General features: G+C 41.7%; 1 protein-coding gene across 1 annotated transcript in view; it reads left to right on the top strand.

Annotated features, from left to right (window-relative positions):
* The window catches only part of LOC116980138 (rho guanine nucleotide exchange factor 4-like), a 60,604-nt gene extending 39,743 nt beyond the window's left edge, over positions 1-20,861 (top strand). The window contains exons 8-9 of the mRNA XM_033032248.1: positions 6,515-6,586; positions 20,632-20,861. Of these exons, the coding sequence (XP_032888139.1) occupies positions 6,515-6,586; positions 20,632-20,861 (302 nt within the window). The remainder of the gene's footprint in view (positions 1-6,514; positions 6,587-20,631) is intronic.
* Positions 20,862-21,756: the final 895 nt, after the last annotated feature.

Below are 21,756 nucleotides of genomic sequence, written 5' to 3'. Positions count from 1 at the left end.
GGCGAGGCAACTGACCAACTTCCTCTCCAGCAATGGCTACATCGACAGCTCGGTGCTAAAAGGAAGTTTATCTGGAGTGTCGGGGTGTCTAGAGCACACAGGAGTGGTGACCCAGCTCATCAGAGAAGCCAGGGAGAACAAGGGAGACCTGACAGTGCTCTGGCTTGACCAGGTCAATGCCTACAGCTCCATCCCACACAAGCTGATCCAGACAGTCATGGCCATGCATCATGTGCCGGGCCAAGTGGCAGATCTTATCCTGGACTATTACAACCAGTTCAGCATGTGAGTCTCAGCAGGGTGAGTAACATCAGAGTGGCACAGACTGGAGGTTGGGATCATCACAGGCTGTACCATCTCTGTGATCCTTTTTGCCTTGGCGATGAACATGATCGACAAGTCTGCTGAGCCAGTGCCGGGGCCCTCGGACCAAGTCAGGAATGCGCCAACCATCAATCAAAGCTGTCATGGACGACCTGACTGTCACCACTGAGTCAGTGCCAGGAGGCAGGTGGATCCTGCAGGGGTTGGAGAAACTGATTGGATGGGCAAGGATGAGGTTTAAGCCAGGAAAATCAAGGTCACTGGCGCTGAAGAAGGGCAAAGTCATGGACAGGTTCCGCTTCAGCATCAAAGCGACACCAATCCCAATTGTCTCCAAAAGGCCAGCGAAGAGTCTTGGCAAGGTGTTAAACAGCAGCTTGAAGGATACAGCATCTGTCCAGGCAACCTGTCAGGAGCTGGAGAGCTGGTTGAGAGCAGTGGACCGGTCGGGGCTTCCCGGCAAGTTCAAGGCATGGATTTACCAGCATGGATTTACCTGCCAAGGATACTCTGGCCACTGCTTGTCCACGAAGTCCCAATATCCATCGTAAAGAGATTGGAGAGAAAAGTCCTCAGGAGGTGGCTGGGACTGCCCAGGAGCCTTTGCAGCATCGCCCTTTACGGAAATAACACCATGCTCCAGCTACCCCTGATGTCCCTGGAGGAGGAGTTTAAGGTGACGGGGGCCAGAGAGGTGATGCTGTACATGGACTCCAGCGACCCCAAGGTGGCTCAGGCAGGGATGGAGGTGAAAACTGGGAGGAAATGGAGAGCCGGCGAAGCCGTGCTGCAAGCGGAATCTCGGATACGCCACAGAGTCCTGGTGGGAGCAGTGACCCGGGGAAGAGCAGGCCTGGGAATCTTCCCAACTCCCCAGTTTGACAAGGCCAAGGTGAAGGAGAGGTGCAGGCTGGTCCAGGAGGAAGTGAGGGCAGCAGTGGTCTACCAGGGTAGACATGAGGGCAGGAAAGGTCTACCAGAGCAGTTGGCTTGAGGCAGCAGGGGGGCTGGACAAGGTGGGAGAAGGCCATGGATCGAAAAGTCACATGGACTGAGCTCTGGCAGGCTGAACCACAGCGCATCAAGTTCCTGGTCCAGGCAGTGGTATGATGTCCTGCCCAACCCATCGAACCTCTTCATCTGGGGCAAAGCAGAATCTCAGGATTGTCCGCAATGCTCAGGCAAGGGGACATTGGAACACATCCTGAGCTGCTGGCCAAAGGCTCTTGGGCAGGGCCGGTACACCTGGCATCACAACCAGGTTCTTAAACCCATTGCAGAAGCCATCAGCATGGGAATCAGCAGCTGCAAACGAGCACGCCCCACCACCCAAATGATCACCTCCGTGAAGGCCGGAGTGCAGCTGCCAAGAACCACAGCAGCCAGGAATCAGTCAGGAATCCTGGCGACTGCGCAGGACTGGCAGCTTTCTGTAGACCTGGTGAAACAGCTGAAGTTCCCACAGCACATTGCCACGACCACCCTGAGGCCAGACATCCTCCTGGTCTCAGAGGCAACCAAAAACATCGTCTTGTTGGGACTGACAGTGCCGTGGGAGGACCGTCCAGAGGAGGCCCACGAGACGAAGATGACCAAGTACGATGAGCTGGTCATAGACTGTCGCAAGCAGGGCTGGAAGGCAAGGTGTATGCCCATCAAGGTTGGCTGCAGAAGTTTTGCAGGGCAATCGCTCTACAAAGCCTTGAGTGCACTGGGCATCAACAGAATGGAGAGGAGAAAAACCATCAAGAACACCACAGAAGCAGCGGAGAAGGCCTCGAGATGTCCCTGGATCAGGAGAGGAGGTACATGGGGAGGAGCGAATGCCACCTGAACACAAGTCGTAGTCTGATCAACCATGGCAGGTTCGTCTGGGTGAGGGTATCTGATGTTGAAAGACCTGAAATACCCAATGATCCCAGGTTACATCACTGATGATGTGTTCAGGAGCTTCAATAGATGTATTTTTATCAACCCTCAGAAAGAAAGATATAGTTCAATTATTGTGCGAATAGGCCAATACTAAGAATAATGTTGCCAAATAGTAAAGTAATTATACCTTATGTATATTTAAATAAATGAGAATGATTTAACTGGCCCTATCACTGCAAAAAGACTTGAACATACCTTACGTTATAACAAACTACTAACTAAGAATAAAAGTTGAAGTAGTGATGTAATTAGGCCATAATTTGATTAAATAGTTTGCTAACTCTTAGGGGAATCAGTTGAGTATCAGGAATTGTCCTGTCACACATTATAATACTTTTTTTTTAATATGCTGTCTGGAAATAATCTTCAGCGCATTCTTTGGCTTACTTCTTTTCTGATTGATGGAGAGAAAGGCTTTTGAGAGATGAGAAAAGTTCCTTGCATTTGATGCTCCCTGTATTTCTCTACAAATCAAGCATTCTCTGACCCTGCCCATTGCACAACACTATCCAACATTCAACAAATTTCCAAGATCTGTTCCTGGAAAATATGGACCAGTTCATGTGCGGGTTAAATTTTGTTGACACAGTGAGTGTTTCGTTGTCTGCATTTCGTTTTCTCTGTACTGTACACTGACAATGACAATTAAAGTTGAATCTGAATCTGAATCTGAGTGGTGGGCACCTGAACATGCTGCCAGTTGTGGAGGTAGAGGCATATTCATTAGTGAAATTTAAAAGGGCTTTTAGATAGGCACGTGGGTATGCAGGAAATGGATGGATATTGCTCAAGTGCAGGCAAAGGAGATTAGTTTAACATGGCAATGTGCTCGGCACAGAATCTTTATGGGGTGAAGGGCCTACTGTACTGTTCTATGTTCCATGTAATGATTTAGTTACAGACAAAACATTTGTGATTGTAATGAAATATGCAATGGTTATGTATAATTACAATAGATGCATTGCTAATCCGGCAGCTGGCCTTCACTTTTTATGATTCTTCAATCTAGTCAGTCTCTCTTCAGAGAATATACTTAAGCAAATAACCAGTTGCCCATTTATCCAAATTGGTACTCAAGAGAAAAATAAAACAATGGCTGAGCAATTCATTCACTGCTAAGAAGGTTCTAAAGCCCCAGTCTGTCCCTCTGCTGTTGCTGCAGATGTGTGTGCACTCTGCCTACCAGAGATGCATCTTAAATTGGCCAGTCGCATCATCTATTTATGGATGTTAAATGTGAGTAATTTCAGGAGTAAAACAGCTCTCTTAAAGGGGAAGTTGCAGATGAAACCAACCATGGTCAATTATAACAGCACTGCACACCAACCATAATTAGGACAGCAAAGAAACAAGTGTGACATTCCACTTCATGCCTTGCAAAGTATGGGAGAGTATGCTAGTCAGATTGCCCAGGAGCTGGCTGCTTGCAACCGCTATTTAGATGAGATAGGGCCAATACATCTACTGAAACCAATAAAGGAGCACTGTATAGCGGAAGAACAATAGGAAAAGATACATGCAAGGCAGGCATTACAGGAATGCACAAGGATGATTTGCTAATCATTTTGTTCTTTGGCAGCTGTATAGTAATAGTCTTGGTTTTCGGGATTTGTTGAGAAGACAACATGCATATCTCTGAAGATCTGTTCTGGGCCCAGCACATGGATGCAAATACAAAGAAAGCTCTTCAATTCCTTAGAAGATTGAGGATATTTGGTGTTTCAACACATACTTTATCAAACCTCTACAGGTACACAGTAGAGAGCATATTGACAGGTTGCATCACGGCCCGGTACGACAATGCAAACTCCCAGGAACCAATGAGACTACAGAGAGACACTGCTGGGGCCCATCAGAGATACTGACCTCCCTACGATTGAAGGGATCTACACTGTTGGAGGTGCACCTCAAAAATGCAGCAAATGTCATCGAAGAAGCGTGGAAGTCTGGCCAAGCTCCCATTTCACTACTACCATTGGGTAGAAGGTACAAGATCCTGAACATAGTGACAACAAGATTCAAGACATCTTTTGAGGTTCGATCAGGCTCCAGGAAACCACACAACACTAACCTCAGCACCAGAATCTTCTATAGACTGTAATGCATCTCAGACTTTGGTTTTGCACTATTATAGTTACCCTAGTATTACGGTGATTAATTTATAGTATTTTTGATTGTTATATATTCTGTGTTATTGTGCTGACTGGCTTGTTAAGCTGCAATAAGTAGGAATTTCATTGCTCCATTGCAAGAACAAATGACAATTAAACACTCTTGACTTGAGACACTTAGATGCTTAGTAATAGGGAGATGGCAATGTTAGGATTTGGGTTTGTCTTCCTTTGTGGGTTGTGTGGATTTAAGCACTAATGGTGGGGAATTTCAAGCTAGCTGCTTTGACATGAATGGTGGTTTTAGAATTCCATACATTCAGGCAAGTGGAGAGTGGTTGACCACATTCCTAATTTATATGTTATGGATGGTGAAAATACTTTGTGTTGTCAGAGGGCGAGTCACTCACCTAACCTCTGTTGTTGTACTCTTACACTCATAACATGTTAGAAGACTGGTCCAGTTGAGTTTTTTTGTCAAAGGTGTTGATCAACGAAGCTGGTGGCAGTAGTAATGGGCGGGGAGGGGGATAGTAATGCCATTAAATATCACGAGAAGGTAGTTAAACATTCCCTTGTTGGAGATTGCAAATGCATGAAATTTGTGTAGTGTGGATGTTCCCACTCATCTAGTCTTATCATGTGCAGATATGCACTCGTTCACCAGTTGCACGTGGACTGTGACATTATGTACTCATTAGCGAACATCCCCACGTCTGAACTTATGGTGGAAGCAATACCATTGATGAAACAGCTGAACATATTTGGCCTTGGAAACTATGCTGAGAAGCTCTGGCAGTCTGGGATCGAGTCTGGGATGTTTGACATCCAACAGTCATAGAAACATAGAAACATAGAAAATAGGTGCAGGAGTAGGCCATTCGGCCCTTCGAGCCTGCACCGCCGTTCAATATGATCATGGCTGATCATCCAACTCAGTATCCTGTACCTGCCTTCTCTCCATACCCCCTGATCCCTTTAGCCACAAGGGCCACATCTAGCTCCCTCTTAAATATAGCCAATGAACTGGCCTCAACTACCTTCTGTGGCAGAGAATTCTAGAGATTCACCACTCTGTGTGAAAAATGTTTTTCTCATCTCGGTCCTCAAAGATTTCCCCCTTATCCTTAAACTGTGACCCCTTGTCATAAACATCTTTCTTTGAGGAGGTACAAGTCCAGATTGACATCTTTCCCCCTTGATGCCCACTGATTTAAATTTTACCAGGACTCCTCATTCAAACGCTATCCTGATGTCAATGGCTATTACTCTCACCTGCACCCTGAAGCTCAGGTCATTGCTCCAACTGTGACCCAGACTGGGTATGGTGGGCAGGTGAGTACGTGCCACTTGTTAACACTGTGAATGCTCATCACTTGGCCAATGAATGGCTGAGATGAGGGGGCAATTAACATACTGGATTTTTCCTGCTTTTGGTGAATAAAAGTGAATGACATAATTGGTATTTTTTTCACATTTATTTCTCATACGGGTTCATTCTCACCTGCTGCAGGCACAGTGTCTTAGCAGTGTCATTCAGCACTTTAGCATCTCAGTTTAAAATGGTGCAATGAAGATAGTCATAGTGTTGGTCATTGATGTTCCCCATCTTGAGTTCATTCTGTGTCTTTACTGTGATGGATTTCTGCCTTAAAGCATGTTAGATTATCCCCTCAGATCATATTTTGTGGGCTGCATTATGTGTCCATCACATTAAACATGAATTTCACAGGAGAGGTCAATTGAGAATTATTGTCATCCTTGTGTGATCTGCACAGTTTGCATATCTAAGTTACACACATTCTCGATTTGGAACAGTCCAAATTTACTTTGTGGATCACATGTGTTGTCAAAACATGATCAATTTTAACCTGTAATTTAACTGAATACTACTAAAAGCATACAAAATGTTTGATGTTCCCTGTTAGTAAATAAGCCAAGCACAGTACATTTCCCAGGATATTTTTATCAAATAAACATTCTTTATCCCTCACTTTCTAAAATAGTTTAAATATCACATATTAGAATGCTTCGCGTATACGGTTTCAATGTGATTTCTTTGCAATTATTGAAAAATGAAATGAATTACAATATAGCTCTGATTGTTGTAAACTGTGCTAATATATCACATTATGCTATTTTTAAAGGCTTTGTCATCACCGAAGCACAAAAATACAAGGCCAAATTGCTTGCACGTAAGCCAGTAAAGAAGAAAAAAGGTGATTTTGATTATTCTAAATATTTAATTCAGAAGCAGCCATTCTGGAAAAGAAATAGATAAGACATGAAACAGGAATTAAATCTATATTGTGACATGTAAATTTATGGACCTTATGGAAAAAAAGTTCTGATCTGTGCACTAATGATTAAAATGGTAAGCATGCCATGCAGAGCAGATTTATGACTTTTTAACAACAGAGAAAATCATCTTATCGAGAGCATTTGAGAAATTTATGCTCTAACACTTGCAAATTATTCCATTAATTATCTCATTTTGGTGTTTTATAGTTTGTACATATAATAAGTGTATATAAGGCAAATCAACTTTTTACCATCGTGCTTAGTTTAATGTTTTGATTGTTTGTCACCATATGGTGAAACACATCTATGTAGAATCCTATGAAACACCTATAAGCTGAAAATAGTGATAAGCGATAATATCCGAGAACTAAGACGTGAGACAATGGCTAAATTTACTTGTACAAATCTATCTTAACAGAAGTCATGATCAAGGGTTGCATGCAAATAAAATGGGTATAGAAGCTTGGATATGTAATATGAATTGGCACCCATTTTTAAATCATGCATATCATGCGTATATAATCATTCACACATGAATAAAAAATTATACAGAGTTTAGATATCAATAACATTATGGAATCAGTAGGTTGAAAGGAAATAGTAAAAATTGGAAAGAGCCATGGTTTTCAAGGGAAATTGGACATTTGGTTCGGAAAAAGAGAAAGATCTACAATAATTATAGGCAGCATGGAGTAAATGAGGTGTTTGAGGAGTATAAAGAATGTAAAAAGAATCTTAAGAAAGAAATTAGAAAAGCTAAAAGAAGATATGAGGTTGCTTTGGCAAGTAAGGTGAAAGTAAATCCAAAGGGTTTCTGATAGCAAAAGGATAACGAGGGATGAAATTGGTCCATTAGAGCGTCAGAGTGGACAGCTATCTGCAGAGCCAAAAGAGATGGGGGAGATATTGAACAATTTCTTTTCTTCGGTATTCACCAAGGAGAAGGATATTGAATTATGTGAGGTAAGGGAAACAACTAGAGTAGCTATGGAAACTAGGAGATTCAAAGAAGAGGAAGTACTGACACTTTTGAAAAATATAAAAGTGGATAAGTCTCCAGGCCTGACAGGATATTCCATAGGACATTGAGGGAAGTTAATGTAGAAATAGCAGGGGCTAGGACAGAAATATTTCAAATGTCATTAGATACGGGAATAGTCCCCGAGGATTGGCGTACTGCGCATGTTGTTCCATTGTTTAAAAAGGGTTCGAAGAGTAAACCTAGCAATTACAGACCTTAAATTAATGGAAAGGATACTTAGAGATAATATGTATAAGCATCTGGATAAACAGGGTCTGATTAGGAACAGTCAACATGGATTTGTGCCTGGAAGGTCATGTTTGACTAATCTTCTTGAATTTTTTGAAGAGGTTACTCGGGAAATTGATGAGGGTAAAGCAGTGGATGTTGTCTATATGGACTTCAGTAAGGCCTTTGACAAGTTCCTCATGGAAGGTTGGTTAAGAAGGTTCAATTGTTGGGTATTAATGGTGGAGTAGCAAGATGGATTCAACAGTGGCTGAATGGGAGATGCCAGAGAGTAATGGTGGATGGCTGTTTGTCAGGTTGGAGGCCGGTGACTAGTGGGGTGCCACAGGGATCTGTGTTGGGTCCACTGTTGTTTGTCATGTACATCAATGATCTGGATGATGGTGTGGTAAATTGGATTAGTAAGTATGCAGATGATACTAAGATAGGTGGTGTTGTGGACAATGAAGTAGATTTTCAAAGTCTACAGAGAGATTTAGGCCATTTGGAAGAGTGGGCTGAAAGATGGCAGATGGAGTTTAATGCTGATAAGTGTGAGGTGCTACATTTTGGCAGGACAAATCAAAATAGGACGTACATGGTAAATGGTAGCAAATTGAGGAATGCAGTTGAACAGAGGTATCTAGGAATAACTGTGCACAGTTCCCTGAAAGTGGAATCTCATGTAGATAGGGTGGTAAAGAAAGCTTTTGGTGTGCTGGCCTTTATAAATCAGAGCATTGAGTATAGAAGTAGGGATGAAATGTTAAAATTGTACAAGGCATTGGTGAGGCCAATTCTGGAGTATGGTGTACAATTTTGGTCGCCTAATTATAGGAAGGATGTCAACAAAATAGAGAGAGTACAGAGGAGATTTACTAGAATGTTGCCTGGGTTTCAGCAACTAAGTTATAGAGAAAGGTTGAACAAGTTAGGTCTTTATTCTTTGGAGCGCAGAAGGTTAAGGGGGAGGTCTTTAAAATGATGAGAGGGATAGACAGAGTTGACGTGGATAAGCTTTTCCCCACTGAGAGTAGGGAAGTTTCAAACAAGAGGACATGACTTGAGAATTAAGGGACAGAAGTTTAGGGGTAACATGAGGGGGAACTGGTAGCTGTGTGGAATGAGCTTCCAGTGGAGGTGGTGGAGGCAGGTTCGATTTTATCATTTAAAAATAAATTGGATAGTTATATGGACAGGAAAGGAATGGAGGGTTATGGACTGAGTGCAGGTAGGTGGGACTAGGGGAGAATAAGTGTTCGGCACGGACTAGAAGGGCCGAGATGGTCTGTTTCCGTGCTGTAATTGTTATATGGTTATATGATTATATAGTAGAGCTAATAGGACTAGTAGTAATGTCTAATAGGACAAGTGTAATGCCCTTGGGCGAGGCTCCTAGTGCAACCTGTTAAAATGTGCCTGTGTGATGCAGGTGCTTGGCACAGGGAGCAAGCGGGGTCTTCTCCGAACTTCAGGTTCTGGGGTGAGGATATAATGTCATAAACGGCTCTGATGACAAAACTTAGCCGAGATCCCTCCATTTGCCAGATGTCACGCCAGCTGAGTTTTCTCTTTTCCAGGCTCTCCCAGTTAGTCCATTGGCCCTGCTTGGCCATTGAGATGGCCTTGGCGTGTCGTTCTGCCTCCTCCTGTCTTCTCACCTCCTCCACCACGTGCCGTCTCTTCTGCACTGATGTTGCCTTGTGCCATTGAGGAGTTTATGGGACGACCCCGAGCCCGGCTCTCCTGTGTTGGGCTTGACCAACCACATCCTTGAAATGAAAAGCAGACTTAGCACTGAATGGCTTCAGGTGTAGTCCACTTCCTCCCCGTTGCCACACGGGAGGCCGCTGTTCGAATAACAGTATCTTCAGATTCAGTGAGGGTCATGACCAACGTTGCTTTAGTTAGGTATGTTACAAAACTTATCTTCAGCGGCGCTGCAGTTCTGCCACTGCCCGTGTGCGCGACTTTGGCGCCTTTGAGAGGGGGCCGGGTTTAAAATGCGATTTTTCTGCAGCCTATTCAAATCGATCTCTGTCAGGCTGTTTAGTTGCTAAAGAAAAATCGCTTTGAGTCCCGTTTTATTAAGTTTATTAGAATTAGCGCTGGATAATTTAATTGTTGGAGTAAAATTAAAATCATCTTCAAATGCCGTCAACGCCGACAACGGGACGGATCTCACGTAGGAGACAAGGCAAGGTATGCCATTTATTTATTTCATATAAACTTGCTTCTTAGGATGCTTTTAATCAAAATTTCACGTTGCGAAAATGTGATTATGTAAATATATGAACCGGCAGTATTTTTCCTGCCGATATGGGGTTTAAATTCACTGCAACCGCAACGTTCCAAACCAGCGCGTTCCACAAAATCCCAGTCGCAAGATGATTTAAATGGCCATTAATTTACAGGAATTAAACACTAAATTCCGTCCATTTGGCCAATAAATTCATGACAATGAGATTTAAAAATAATGTTATATTGTGAATTCTTGTGTGAATGTTATTTGGACACTTAGGCTTTTTAAAAATGTTAACCTTTTCTTAAGAAATGGATAGATGTTTAGATTTAGTAATTGAATTTTGTAATTAGCTACAATTGGGTAACTAACTAATTATATGCTTTAATTTCAGGTCATCCAAGTAAGATTGTTTCATATTTGTTTCAGAATGCTTCAATCTATAATAACTGAAAATTTCATTCAGTTCTCTTAATTTTTAAGAAAGTTATGGGCTTTTGACTGTCCTTGATCACAGCTTTTGTGTTAAGTCAATGGAAAAGCAATTGCTAATTTCCGAGTATGAAAATGGCCATAACTTTGTTAATACTGAAGATATGAAAGTGAATTAGGTGTCAAATTAAACTTCTTTTTATGCTTTATCTGATGGGATAAATTGCAGACTTGATTTTTAAAATCTCAAAATTTTGTAACATTGCTACTTTAGTGCATTTGAACTCTTCCACAAGACTTAACAGAAGTCAGGATCAAGGGTTACATGCCAATAAAATGTATTTAGAAGCCTGGACATGCAATATGAATTGGCACCCATTTTAAAATAATTCATATCACACATACATAATCATTCACACACAAATAAAAAAATCATAGTTTAGGAATCAATAACTTTTGGAATCATACAATAATACAACAATGCCAGGCATTTCAACCCATCATGTCCATGCTGATGATCAAGTACCAATAAATACAAATCCCTTTTTCTTAGCATTTAACTTATAATTTTCTATGTCTCTGCGATTCGTGCTCAATTAGATACATCTTTAGTATTAAAAAAGGAGTCTGATGATACCAGTCTGAAGAAGGGTCTCGACCCGAAACGTCACCTTTTCATTTGCTCCATAGATGCTGCCACACCTGCTAAGTTTCACCAGCATTTTTGTCCACCCACTCAAGTGAGATTTTCTAGATTCCAACCACTAAATGGGTGAAAACAAAGTGCCTTTTAAATCCTCTACAACTCACATTAAACCAATTACCTCTAATTTTAGAATCTGCTGTGAAGAAACATTTCTTATTCTCTTCCTTGTTTACACCTATCATTAGTTTGAATACATCAATCAGGATCCCTTTCAGCCACCCCTGCTCCAAGAAAAATTAACCCAGCCTGTCCAGACTCTCTTCATATCCAGATTCTCTTCTGTAGACCAGTTAAATTGAAAGATTTCCTTCCATGGTGGACTTTCGTGAACCAGATGGTGGTGGTGTGGAGGAGAGGGGCGGAGACAACCTGGTAGTTTCATTGTCAAAGTTCCTGAGACCAAATTTATGTTGAAATCCATATTTAATTTAATAATTTGAGTTTGAATTTGCAAGTTACCACTGTGGGATTCACATTGACATTCCTGCTCTAGCAGATCCTCCAGTGAGTAAATACCATGAATGAATGTATGAATAAGTTTATTGGCCAAGTATGCACATACAAGGAATTTGCCTTGGTGCTCCGCCCGCAAGTGACAACATGACATAGTGAAAGTTATGAATGACACATTAAACATTAAACCATGCCACTATAGTGAATAAATGGTATAAAAAAAATAAAGGTACAATGGGTTTGTGCACTATTCATGGGAATGCAATAGGGAAGACTGTCGGCTTACAAATAAAATAAAAACCTTTTGGCATTAAGTATAAATTGGATATGAAAGAATTAAAGCAATCAGAAAAAATGTGTAGATAGACAAAATGCTGGAATAACTCAGTGAAGGACAGGCAGCATCTCTGGAGAGAAGGAATGGGTGATGTTTCAGGTCGAGACCCTTCTTCAGGCTGATGTCAGGGGAGAGGGAGTTACATAGATAAGGAAGAGTAAGGTGAAAATGGGACAAAGGCAATGGAGATATAGGAAAACGTAGAGTAGATCATTGTTAGTTGGGAGAAGGTAACAACAAAGCAAACAGAGATAAAATGTAGTCGGAGACAGTAAGACTAGTCAGAGAACTGGGAAGGGGAGGAATGGAGAGAGAGAGAGAGAGGGGGAAAGCAAGGGTTACTTGAAGTTAGCAAAGTCAATGTTCATACCGCTGGGGTGTAAGCTGCTCAAGCGAAATATGAGGTGCTGTTCCTCCAATTTGCGCTGGGCCCCACTAGGAGAAAGGAGGAGACCCAGGACAGGAAGGTCAGTGTGGGAATGGGAGGGGGAGTTAAAGTGTTTAGCAACCAGATCGGGTAGGTTTAGGAGGACTGAGCGGAGGTGTTCAGCGTAACGATTGCTGAGCTTGGTCTCGCCGAAATATAGTTCACACCTGGAACAGCAGATACAGTAGATGAGGTTGGAGGAGGTGCAAATGAACCTCTGCCTTACCTGAAAAGACTGTCAGGGTCCTTGGACGGAGTCGAGGGGGAGGTATAGGGACAGGTGTTGAATCACCTGTAGTTGCAGGGGAAAGTACTTGGGGAGAGGGTGGTTTGGTTGGAAGGGACAAGTTGACCAGGGAGTTGTGGAGGGAACGGATTCTGTGGAAAGTGGAAAGGGGTGGAGATGGGAAGATGTGGCTCGTGGTGGGATCCCATTGGAGGTGGCAAAAACATTGGAGGACTATGCGCTGCATACGACGGCTGATGGGGTGCAAGGTGAGGATTTGGGGGGCCCTATCCCTGTTACAACTGGAGGGAGGGGGAGCTCCCCCTCCCACACTGACCTTTCCATCCTGTGCCTCCACCAATGTCAGAGTGAGGCCTTGCGCAAATTGGAGGAACAGCACCTCATATTTCACTTGGGCAGCTTACACTCCAGCAGTATGTTCATTGGCTTCTCTAACTCCAAGTAACCCTTACCTTCCCTCTCTCTCTATCCCTCTCCCTTCCCAGTTCTCCCACCAGTTTTATTGTCTCCTACTTTATTTTATCTCTGTTTGCTTTGTTGTTAACTTCTCCCAGCTACCAATGATCTATTCCACATTTTCCTTGATCACCATTCCCTTTGTACTATTTTCACAACCTATATTTCCTTATCTATGTATCTCGCTCCCCTGACATCAGTCTGAAGAAGGGTCTCGACCCGAAACGTCACCCATTCCTTCTCTCCAGATATGCTGCCTGTCCCGCTGAGTTACTCCAGCGTCTTGTGTCTATCATCTGTTTAATCCAGCATCTGCAGTTCCTTTCTACACATATATTGGAAATTAGATTTTACAAATGTTTATATGACTAAATCACTCTGGAAAAGTTAAATAAGGAATGCAAAGGGAAAATACTGCGTGCATACTCAGACTGAATATTGTCAACAATCTGCTTTTTAACAATAAATTAAACCATTCAGCAAATGTGATTTTGCAGTGAAAATTCTATATATTCAAAGGTGCCTTGGAATTTGGGTGATATAAAATCAGGAACTTCTGAAAGAAGGGGGACATGAGATTGCTTTGGTAGATAGTGGTAGTGATTCTGCAGTAAATTAAATGGAAAAGGGTAATTAGAGATAGATTAAGGGCCCTTAAAGATCAATGAGGTCATCTGTGCGTGAAACCACAGGAGATGAGTGTTAAAATAATATTTCTCATCTGCTTTTACTATGGAAAAAGACATGGGTGATATAGAATTTGTGTAAGTTAATAGCACTATCTCGAAGAGAGTCGACAATTCAGAATAGGAGATGCTGGAGGTCTAAATTCACATTAAGGTTGATAAATCTCAGGGAACTGATCAAATGTCTCATGGGATATGTTGGGAAACCAGGGACGAAATTGCAGGGTCAACGACAGGATAATCTCTATTATCAATAGCCAGGAGTGAGGTGCCTGGAGAGTGGAGAGTGGCTAATGTTACACCTCTATGTAAGAGAGGCTGCAAGGGAAGCCAGTGAGCTGCAGACCAGTGAATCGAACATCAATGCTGGGTAGGTTATTGGAGGGGACTCTGAGATAGGATCTGCACGCATTTGTAAAAGGCAGGGATTGATCAGGGATATTTGGCATGGCTTTGTGCATGCAAGATGTCTCACAAAATTGACTGCGTTTTTTCAAGTGTTGACCAAGAAGATGGATGAGGGTAGAGCGGTAGACATTGTCTACATGGGTTTTGTAACCCTAAGGCTGCATTTGGGGACTGTGTAGAGTTTGGTTACCCAACTATAGGAAGGATAACATTAAACTGGAATGGGGGCAAAAACAAAAATTGACGAGAATGTTACATTAGTTTGTAGGGTTTGAGTTAAAAGGAGAGGCTGGATAGTCTGAGCCTATTTTACTTTGGATTGTACAAGGCTGAGGAATAATAATCTTAGAGGTTTAAAAATTAATGTGGGGCATACTGTAGATAAGATGAATAGCCATAGTGTTTCGCCCAGGATAGTAGTCTCAAACTAGTGTCTCGCCTTAAGGTGAGAGAGGTACATGAATAAGGAAGATTTGGAAAGGTATCAGCCAGCCTTAGGCAAATTGGTCTGGCTTGGTTAGATAACCTGGTCAACATGGACATGTTGGTCTAAAGGGCCTATTTTCATGCTGCATAGCTCTGTGACTCTCATAATATTGTGATTGTGATAAAATAAAATATTGACAGTTTTATGAACTGCAGGCAAGAAATAAACATTAAAGTAAATATTGTAAGAACCATTCCAAAATGGTGTACTTAATAATTATTATCTCTTAGTACAGGTATTTGACGCCATTTTTACGCACATATTAAGTGTAAGAGTATCTAATAAAGCTTATGGGACTAATTTAGTCAACTGCATATCATTCAACACTTTGGATAGTACAAAATCAAATCAAATGGGGACGGCCATTAAGAAGGTATAAAACGGTCCCAGCAGAGATTTATATCAGTAAATTGCATATAATTAATTAGAAATTGTGATGCAACTGAACCAATATGCTTCCAACCGGTTTCTGTGACTGATAATAGAAAATAACCCATCCAGTTTAAGATTTCCGTCCAACTTAAAGAAACTGATGGTTCTTTGTTGTCCCCCACTCCTCATCCTGGTCTTGCTGACAATTTGAAGTGGATGAGCTGATGTCACATCTCTGTCCTCTTGATTTCATGAATTAGCCATATATCATTCCTCTGAATGATTTGCAGTACCACTATATCCATTTGGTAAAAAGGAGACCCAAATTTAATATAATATTCCAGGTATATAATAATTACACTTCTTCCCACCCTGCTTCCTGTAAGGACTCCATCCCCTACTCCCAATCCCTCCGTCTACGCCGCATCTGTACCCAGGATGAGGTGTTCCACACCAGGGCATCGGAGATGTCCTCATTCTTCAGGGAACGGGGGTTCCCCTCTTCTACCAGAGATGAGGCTCTCACCAGGGTCTCTTCTATATCCCGTAACTCTGCTCTTAATCCCCATCCCCCCCACTCGTAACAAGGGCAGAGTCCCCTTGGTCTGACCTTCCACCCTACCAGCCGTCACATACAACAAATAATCCTCTGTCAATTTCTCCACCTCCAATGTGACCCCACCACTTGCCACATCTTCCCATCTCCTCCCCTGTCTGCATCCGCAGACCCCGCCGCCTCCGTAACTCCCTGGTCATTTTGTCCCTTCCCACCCAAACCACCACCTCTCAGGACACTTTCCCTTGCAACCGCAAGAATTGCTGCACTTGTCGCTTTACCTCCCCCCTTGACTCCATTCAAGGACCCAAGTGGTCTTTCCAGGTGCGGCAGAGGTTCACCTGCACCTCCTCCAACCTCATCTACTGCATCCACTGCTCTAGATGTCAGATGCTCTACATCGGTGAGACCAAGCGTAGGCTTTGCGATCACTTCGCCGAACACCTCCACTCGGTTCGCAATAACTAACCTGATCTCCCGGCGGCTCATCACTTCAACTCTCCCTCCCATTCCAAATCTAACCTTTCTGTCCTGGGCCTCCTCCATGGCCAGAGTGAGGACGACCATAAACTAGAGGAACAGCACCTCATATTTTGCTTGGGCAGTTTGCATCCCAGCGGTATGAACATTGACTTCCCTCATTTCAGGTAGTCCTTACTTTCTCCTCCCCTTCTAAGCTCTCCCTCAGCCCTCTGGCTCCACCCTTTCTTCCTCCTACCCCCCCCCCCCCCAAACCTCACATCAGTCTGAAGAAGGGTTTCAACCCGAAACTTTGCCTATTTCCTTCACTTCATAGATGCTGCCTCACCCGCTGAGTTTCTCCAACATTTTTGTATACCTTCGATTTTCCAGCATCTGCAGTTCCTTCTTAATCATTTAAAATCACTCCTTTTGATTTCTAACACTCATTTCTGACTATAGATTATAGCATTCTGTTTATATTTGATACCAGACAGCTTCTGAACTTAATGAACACATTTCCCAAATCATATTGATATCATTTAAAAAAAATTCCTGCATACTATGTACTTTGTACTCCATCCTTTTCCATCACTTATCACTTGCTAACTTTCATCGCTTGCTAACTTTCATCCACATCTCATTGCTGATGAGCCTAATCTATCAAATCCCTCTGATCTATTGAAATCAGCTAGCTTGATTGATCGCTGCAACATGTGATGCTATTTTATATTTCATCAACATTCTACCCTCAGTTAAAAAGTTATAAACAATTTCAAAACCAAATTCTTTGAAAATTTGGTGGTGACTTAAACACTTCCAAATGTACATTTTCCCTTTGCTGTCTGCATTTCACATTAGTCTTCCATTGTATTACCTCCATACAGATAATAGTGTTCATAAACCTTAAAGAGAATTTAGTGCAATGAGAGCCAGGAATTCTGAAACAGAAAGCAGCAGCCAAATAGCACACAAACAAAAGCTTTTCACTGTACATCGGAACACGTGACAATAAACTAAACTAAAGGGCCTGTCCCACTGTACGAGGTAATTGAAGAGTTCTCCCGAGTTTCCCCCGATTCGAACTCGGAGAATTACGGTAATAGCCGCTCGTAGGTACTCGGGGCTTTCGTGGACATTTTTCAACATGTTGAAAAAACTTCACGAGCATACCGCATTTCCCGAGTACCTGCCGTTAGCATTACGAGCCGCTAAGAGACGTCCCGAGCTCCGACGTACCTGCTACGTACATTCTACGTACTTACCACGAGTTTGATTTTTTTTTAACTCGGGAGAGGTCTTGGGTAAACTTGTATGGTGGGACAGGCCCTTAAGTTAAACATCTGACAGGAGATACAGAAACCTGCAGTCCTACACAGCCAGGTTCAGGAACAACTACTATCCAACATTTATCAGAACTGCGCAACCATAATCCTACCACAGCAAGAAAAACCCTATTGATAACCTCTTGCACCTCCAGGGACTCGTTTCCTAATTGTGTATTTTCACACTCTTTATTCTGCAGACTTTCTTTTCACTTTCTTGTAGAATTTATGTGCAATTTCTGTGTCATTTATGTTTTTGTGTTGTCTGTCTATCTACCTGTGGTGATTGATGCTGCAAGCCATTTTTTCATTGTATCTGCACCTCACTATACTTGTGCATATGACAATGAACTCGACTTGACTTGAAATAATTTAGTTACAATCATCACAAATAGTTATATTTCTCTGCCATTTCTTGCTGACTAAATATATCCATTCAAATCAGTGTGTCCTCTCCTATAAATCGGAGGTTTTGGATATTTTATCTTGGGTAAAGCTGTTCTCTGGCAAATTTTCAGATCTGTTATTCCTCACAACATTCTCAAGAACTCTTTTCCATCCTAAAATAACGCAATATTTTGGCTTTATGCTTTAGAATTCCTCTATGCAATGCAATCCATTTGGATTCAACCTCAACAGGACATAGATCACATATTGTACATTTCCAAAGCAAAATCCCCCAGTCTTGATCTTGCCATAAATTTTCCCCAATTATTTCACTGTTTTACAAAGTTAAACCTAGGAAATTCTCATTTACTCTAGATGAATTGCAGAACTTCTTTTGAGGATACTTTTTATTCCTCATCCTTTGTTTCTTAGTCCTGAGCATTATTTATAAATTCATTCCGGTTCCTGAGACTTTCAAATAATGTCAAGATGCTCGTCAAATGGAAAGAAAAGCAGATAATTTTTGGCTTAGTATTTCATCATCTTGGTACTTTTACTCAACTTGTTCATTGGGATTGGGTTTCTGGATCTCACCGTCTCCATCACAGGAAACAAACTATTGACTGACTTCTACTACAAATCTATTGACTCCCACAGCTATCTAGACTACACTTCTTCACACCCTGCTTCCTGTAAAGACTCTATCCCCAACTCCCAATTATTCCGACTACACCGTATCTGCACCCAGGATGAGGTTTTCCATAGTAGATTATCAGAGATGTCCTCATTCTTTGGGAAACGGGGGTTCTCCTCTTCTATTATAGATGAGACTCTCACTAGGGTCTCCTTGATATCCCGCAGCTCTGCTCTTGCTCCCCCACCCCCCACTTGCAACAAGGACAGAGTCCCCCTTGTCCTCACCGTCCACCACAACAGCCATCACATACAGCATATAATCCTCCAACACTTTCATCACCTCCAACGGAATCCCACACCTCCCCCCCTTTCTGCAAAGACTGTTCCCTTCGCAGCTCCCTAGTCAACACGTCCCTTCCCACCAAACCACCCCCTCACTAGATACTTTCCCCTGCAACCGCAGGAGATGCAACACCTGTCCCATTACCTCCCCCCTCGACTCCATCCAAGGACACAGACAGTCTTTTCAGGTGAGGCGGAGGTTCACTTGCACCTCCTTCAACCTCATCTACTGTATCCGCTGTTCTAGGTGTCAACTTCTGTACATTGGCGAGGCCACAACCGCAGGCTCGGCAATCGTTTCGCTGAACACCTCCGCTTAGTCTGTCTTAACCTACCTGTTCTTCCGGTTGCTCCAGCATTTTGTGTCTACTTGTTCATTGGGATTGCTGCTCTTGCTTCACTATTCTTACTAGTTCTCCAAAGTTGTAATATTGTCCTCGATCTTGGTTATTTTGCCCTGGAATAATCCAATCTGAAACTTGCTACAAATAAGATATTAGGCACATTGAATGACAGCATTTTGGACATCACTTCCAGCTCTTACGAATTATATCCGATGAACATGCTTAATGTATTAGTAATGGTATTAGTAATTATTAGTAATTATTAACATTATTTGTTATTTTTGTTACTATTAAAATATTTAAGAATTATATCTGATGAACATGCTCAATTTCTTAAACCGTACTAGTAATTATTCTTATTTTCTGTTACTATTAAAATATTAATCAATAATTAAACTTAAGCTATCTCTCACTGGAAACCAGTTTTTAAGTAATGAATTCTTGAGAGCACGAGGCTTGGAGAAATAAGCAAGCCTACGCTGAATTAATTCAGTTGAGTTATATTTTCAAGGTCAGACTTTGTTCAGACTTTTTCTCTGCTGTTTTAGTATAAATTGAGTAACTCAGTGTAACAAAGTTAACATTGGAGACAATTGGAGTTTGGACTAACCTAGTCTTAATCTGAATTTGTAATCATTATTCAAAGAATATATATTCATATGAATAATAGCAGACATATTGCATGTAAAATATTCCTATTTGCTGTTTTAGTATATAACAGATATAAATCATAAATCTAATAGTATCAGATTATTGTATAATGGGGTGATTAACAGTAATTTATGTGGATGCATTAGCTGGTGACAGAGTACATAAATTTACAGGAGTTAAATTGCTACAATGATGCTGACTTGGGCTACAATGTATGTACAATTCTCACCTCTGTTTTATAGGAAGGGTAAAACTGGCATCAAGTGTACGAGCTCATGCATCAGGAATTTGCTTAAAAGAGCTGCAGAAGAAATTATCCTTAGTTGGATGTCCTAATTCACAACATAGAAACCCTTTTGGTTTATACTCAGCTTCAGAAATTTGCCCCATCTGATTTCAGTGGAACCATATATCAGAAGTGCAGTACCATGTGTGATGGCTACATGATGCCATTTAATGTGGAAGCCTAAGGGAGAAAAACAAGGTTTATATTCTTAGGAAAAGGAGGAAAATTGTAAGAGACCTAATTGAAATGTTCAACATTTGAATGAGTTGTGAGAACCTGAATAAAGTCTTCACCACCGTGTACAGACATATTTCAGTTTTTAAAAGATGAATCAGGCAGAGTATTTATATTGCATGGGGAGGGCAAGTTGTAGATTGTTCCCAGAAAAAAACTAATTTTGAGGGATTACAAAGCCAGCAAAGAAGGTTAGTTGATTGCTGACACTAATCAGCTTCTTTATATCTTTCATACACAGCAAAAGCCACCACCTGTATGTACACTTGTGACTCACAACGCGAATGCGAGCAAGTACCAATAAAGAAACCGCCAACATGTGCCAACAGACAACAAAGACATCCAGTAATGACCCCGCTGCCCATTTCCTCCAGTTCCTCATCAAGCACAACCACGGATGAATCAATGACATCGGAAGACCAGGAAATGGAATCAGATGTAGTTTCATGTCGCAGTTATTCATTAACTTGAGGAGCTTTTGCTTTGCTTTAAAAAAAAACAACGGCAAATTCTTTGCACTGAATGTCTGCCTCTGAAACGTTAATCTATGCAGATAAACGGGGAAAATGCGAAACAGTACATGGGAACCAGCTACCTAAAAAATCAGAACGGCTTACGGTGTGTAACATGTCTCTGAACTAAGTGGACGTAACTCACTCCATGCTCTTCAGCAGAAGTAGTTTATCTTATTTACCCTCTGCTGGTAGAAACATCTCATGCTCAGCACTGCCTTTGTGCATACATCTTAGCTACCATATAGTCCTTTCTTTGTTACCTTTTGTTAGCATTGCTTTCATAGACACTTATATCGGTTTTAATTAACATCAATCTTTTTGACAATTTTCATTCTGTAATTCTGATCTCCATGCTATGGAGATGTTACAAACAAGTTGGGCTCCACAGATCCTTCAAGAATATTAAAAGGAAATATATTTTAATGTAAATCAGAATAAAAGGACGTAACTTTAGAAGGAGATGAGGAGGAATTTCTTTAGTCAGAGGGTGGTGAATCCATGGAATACATTGCCACAGACGGCAGTGGAGGCCAAATCATTGGGTAATTTTGTTTTTTAAAAGCGGAGATTGACATGGTTTTCATTACTAAGCGTGAGAAAGGTTACAGAGAGAATGCAGGAGATAAAGATTGAGAGTGAAAGATAGATCAGCCATAATTAAATGGCGGAGTGGACTCAATGGGCCGAATGGCCTAAATCTGCTCCCATGACTTATAATGGATCATATATAAATAATGCTTTGCCTCTTAGAGACAGTTTGGGAGCCGATTCCCTCTGCACAAATGTCTACTCCACTTATGTTGAGAATGGGAAGTGGTGCAATTAGAAATCATGAATTTAGTTGGAAAACC

Source organism: Amblyraja radiata, chromosome 13, assembly GCF_010909765.2.
Source record: "Amblyraja radiata isolate CabotCenter1 chromosome 13, sAmbRad1.1.pri, whole genome shotgun sequence".
NCBI classification, from domain to species: domain Eukaryota; kingdom Metazoa; phylum Chordata; class Chondrichthyes; order Rajiformes; family Rajidae; genus Amblyraja; species Amblyraja radiata.
The sequence above is the reverse complement of the archived record's forward strand: the minus strand, read 5'-3'. Positions and strand labels throughout refer to the sequence as shown.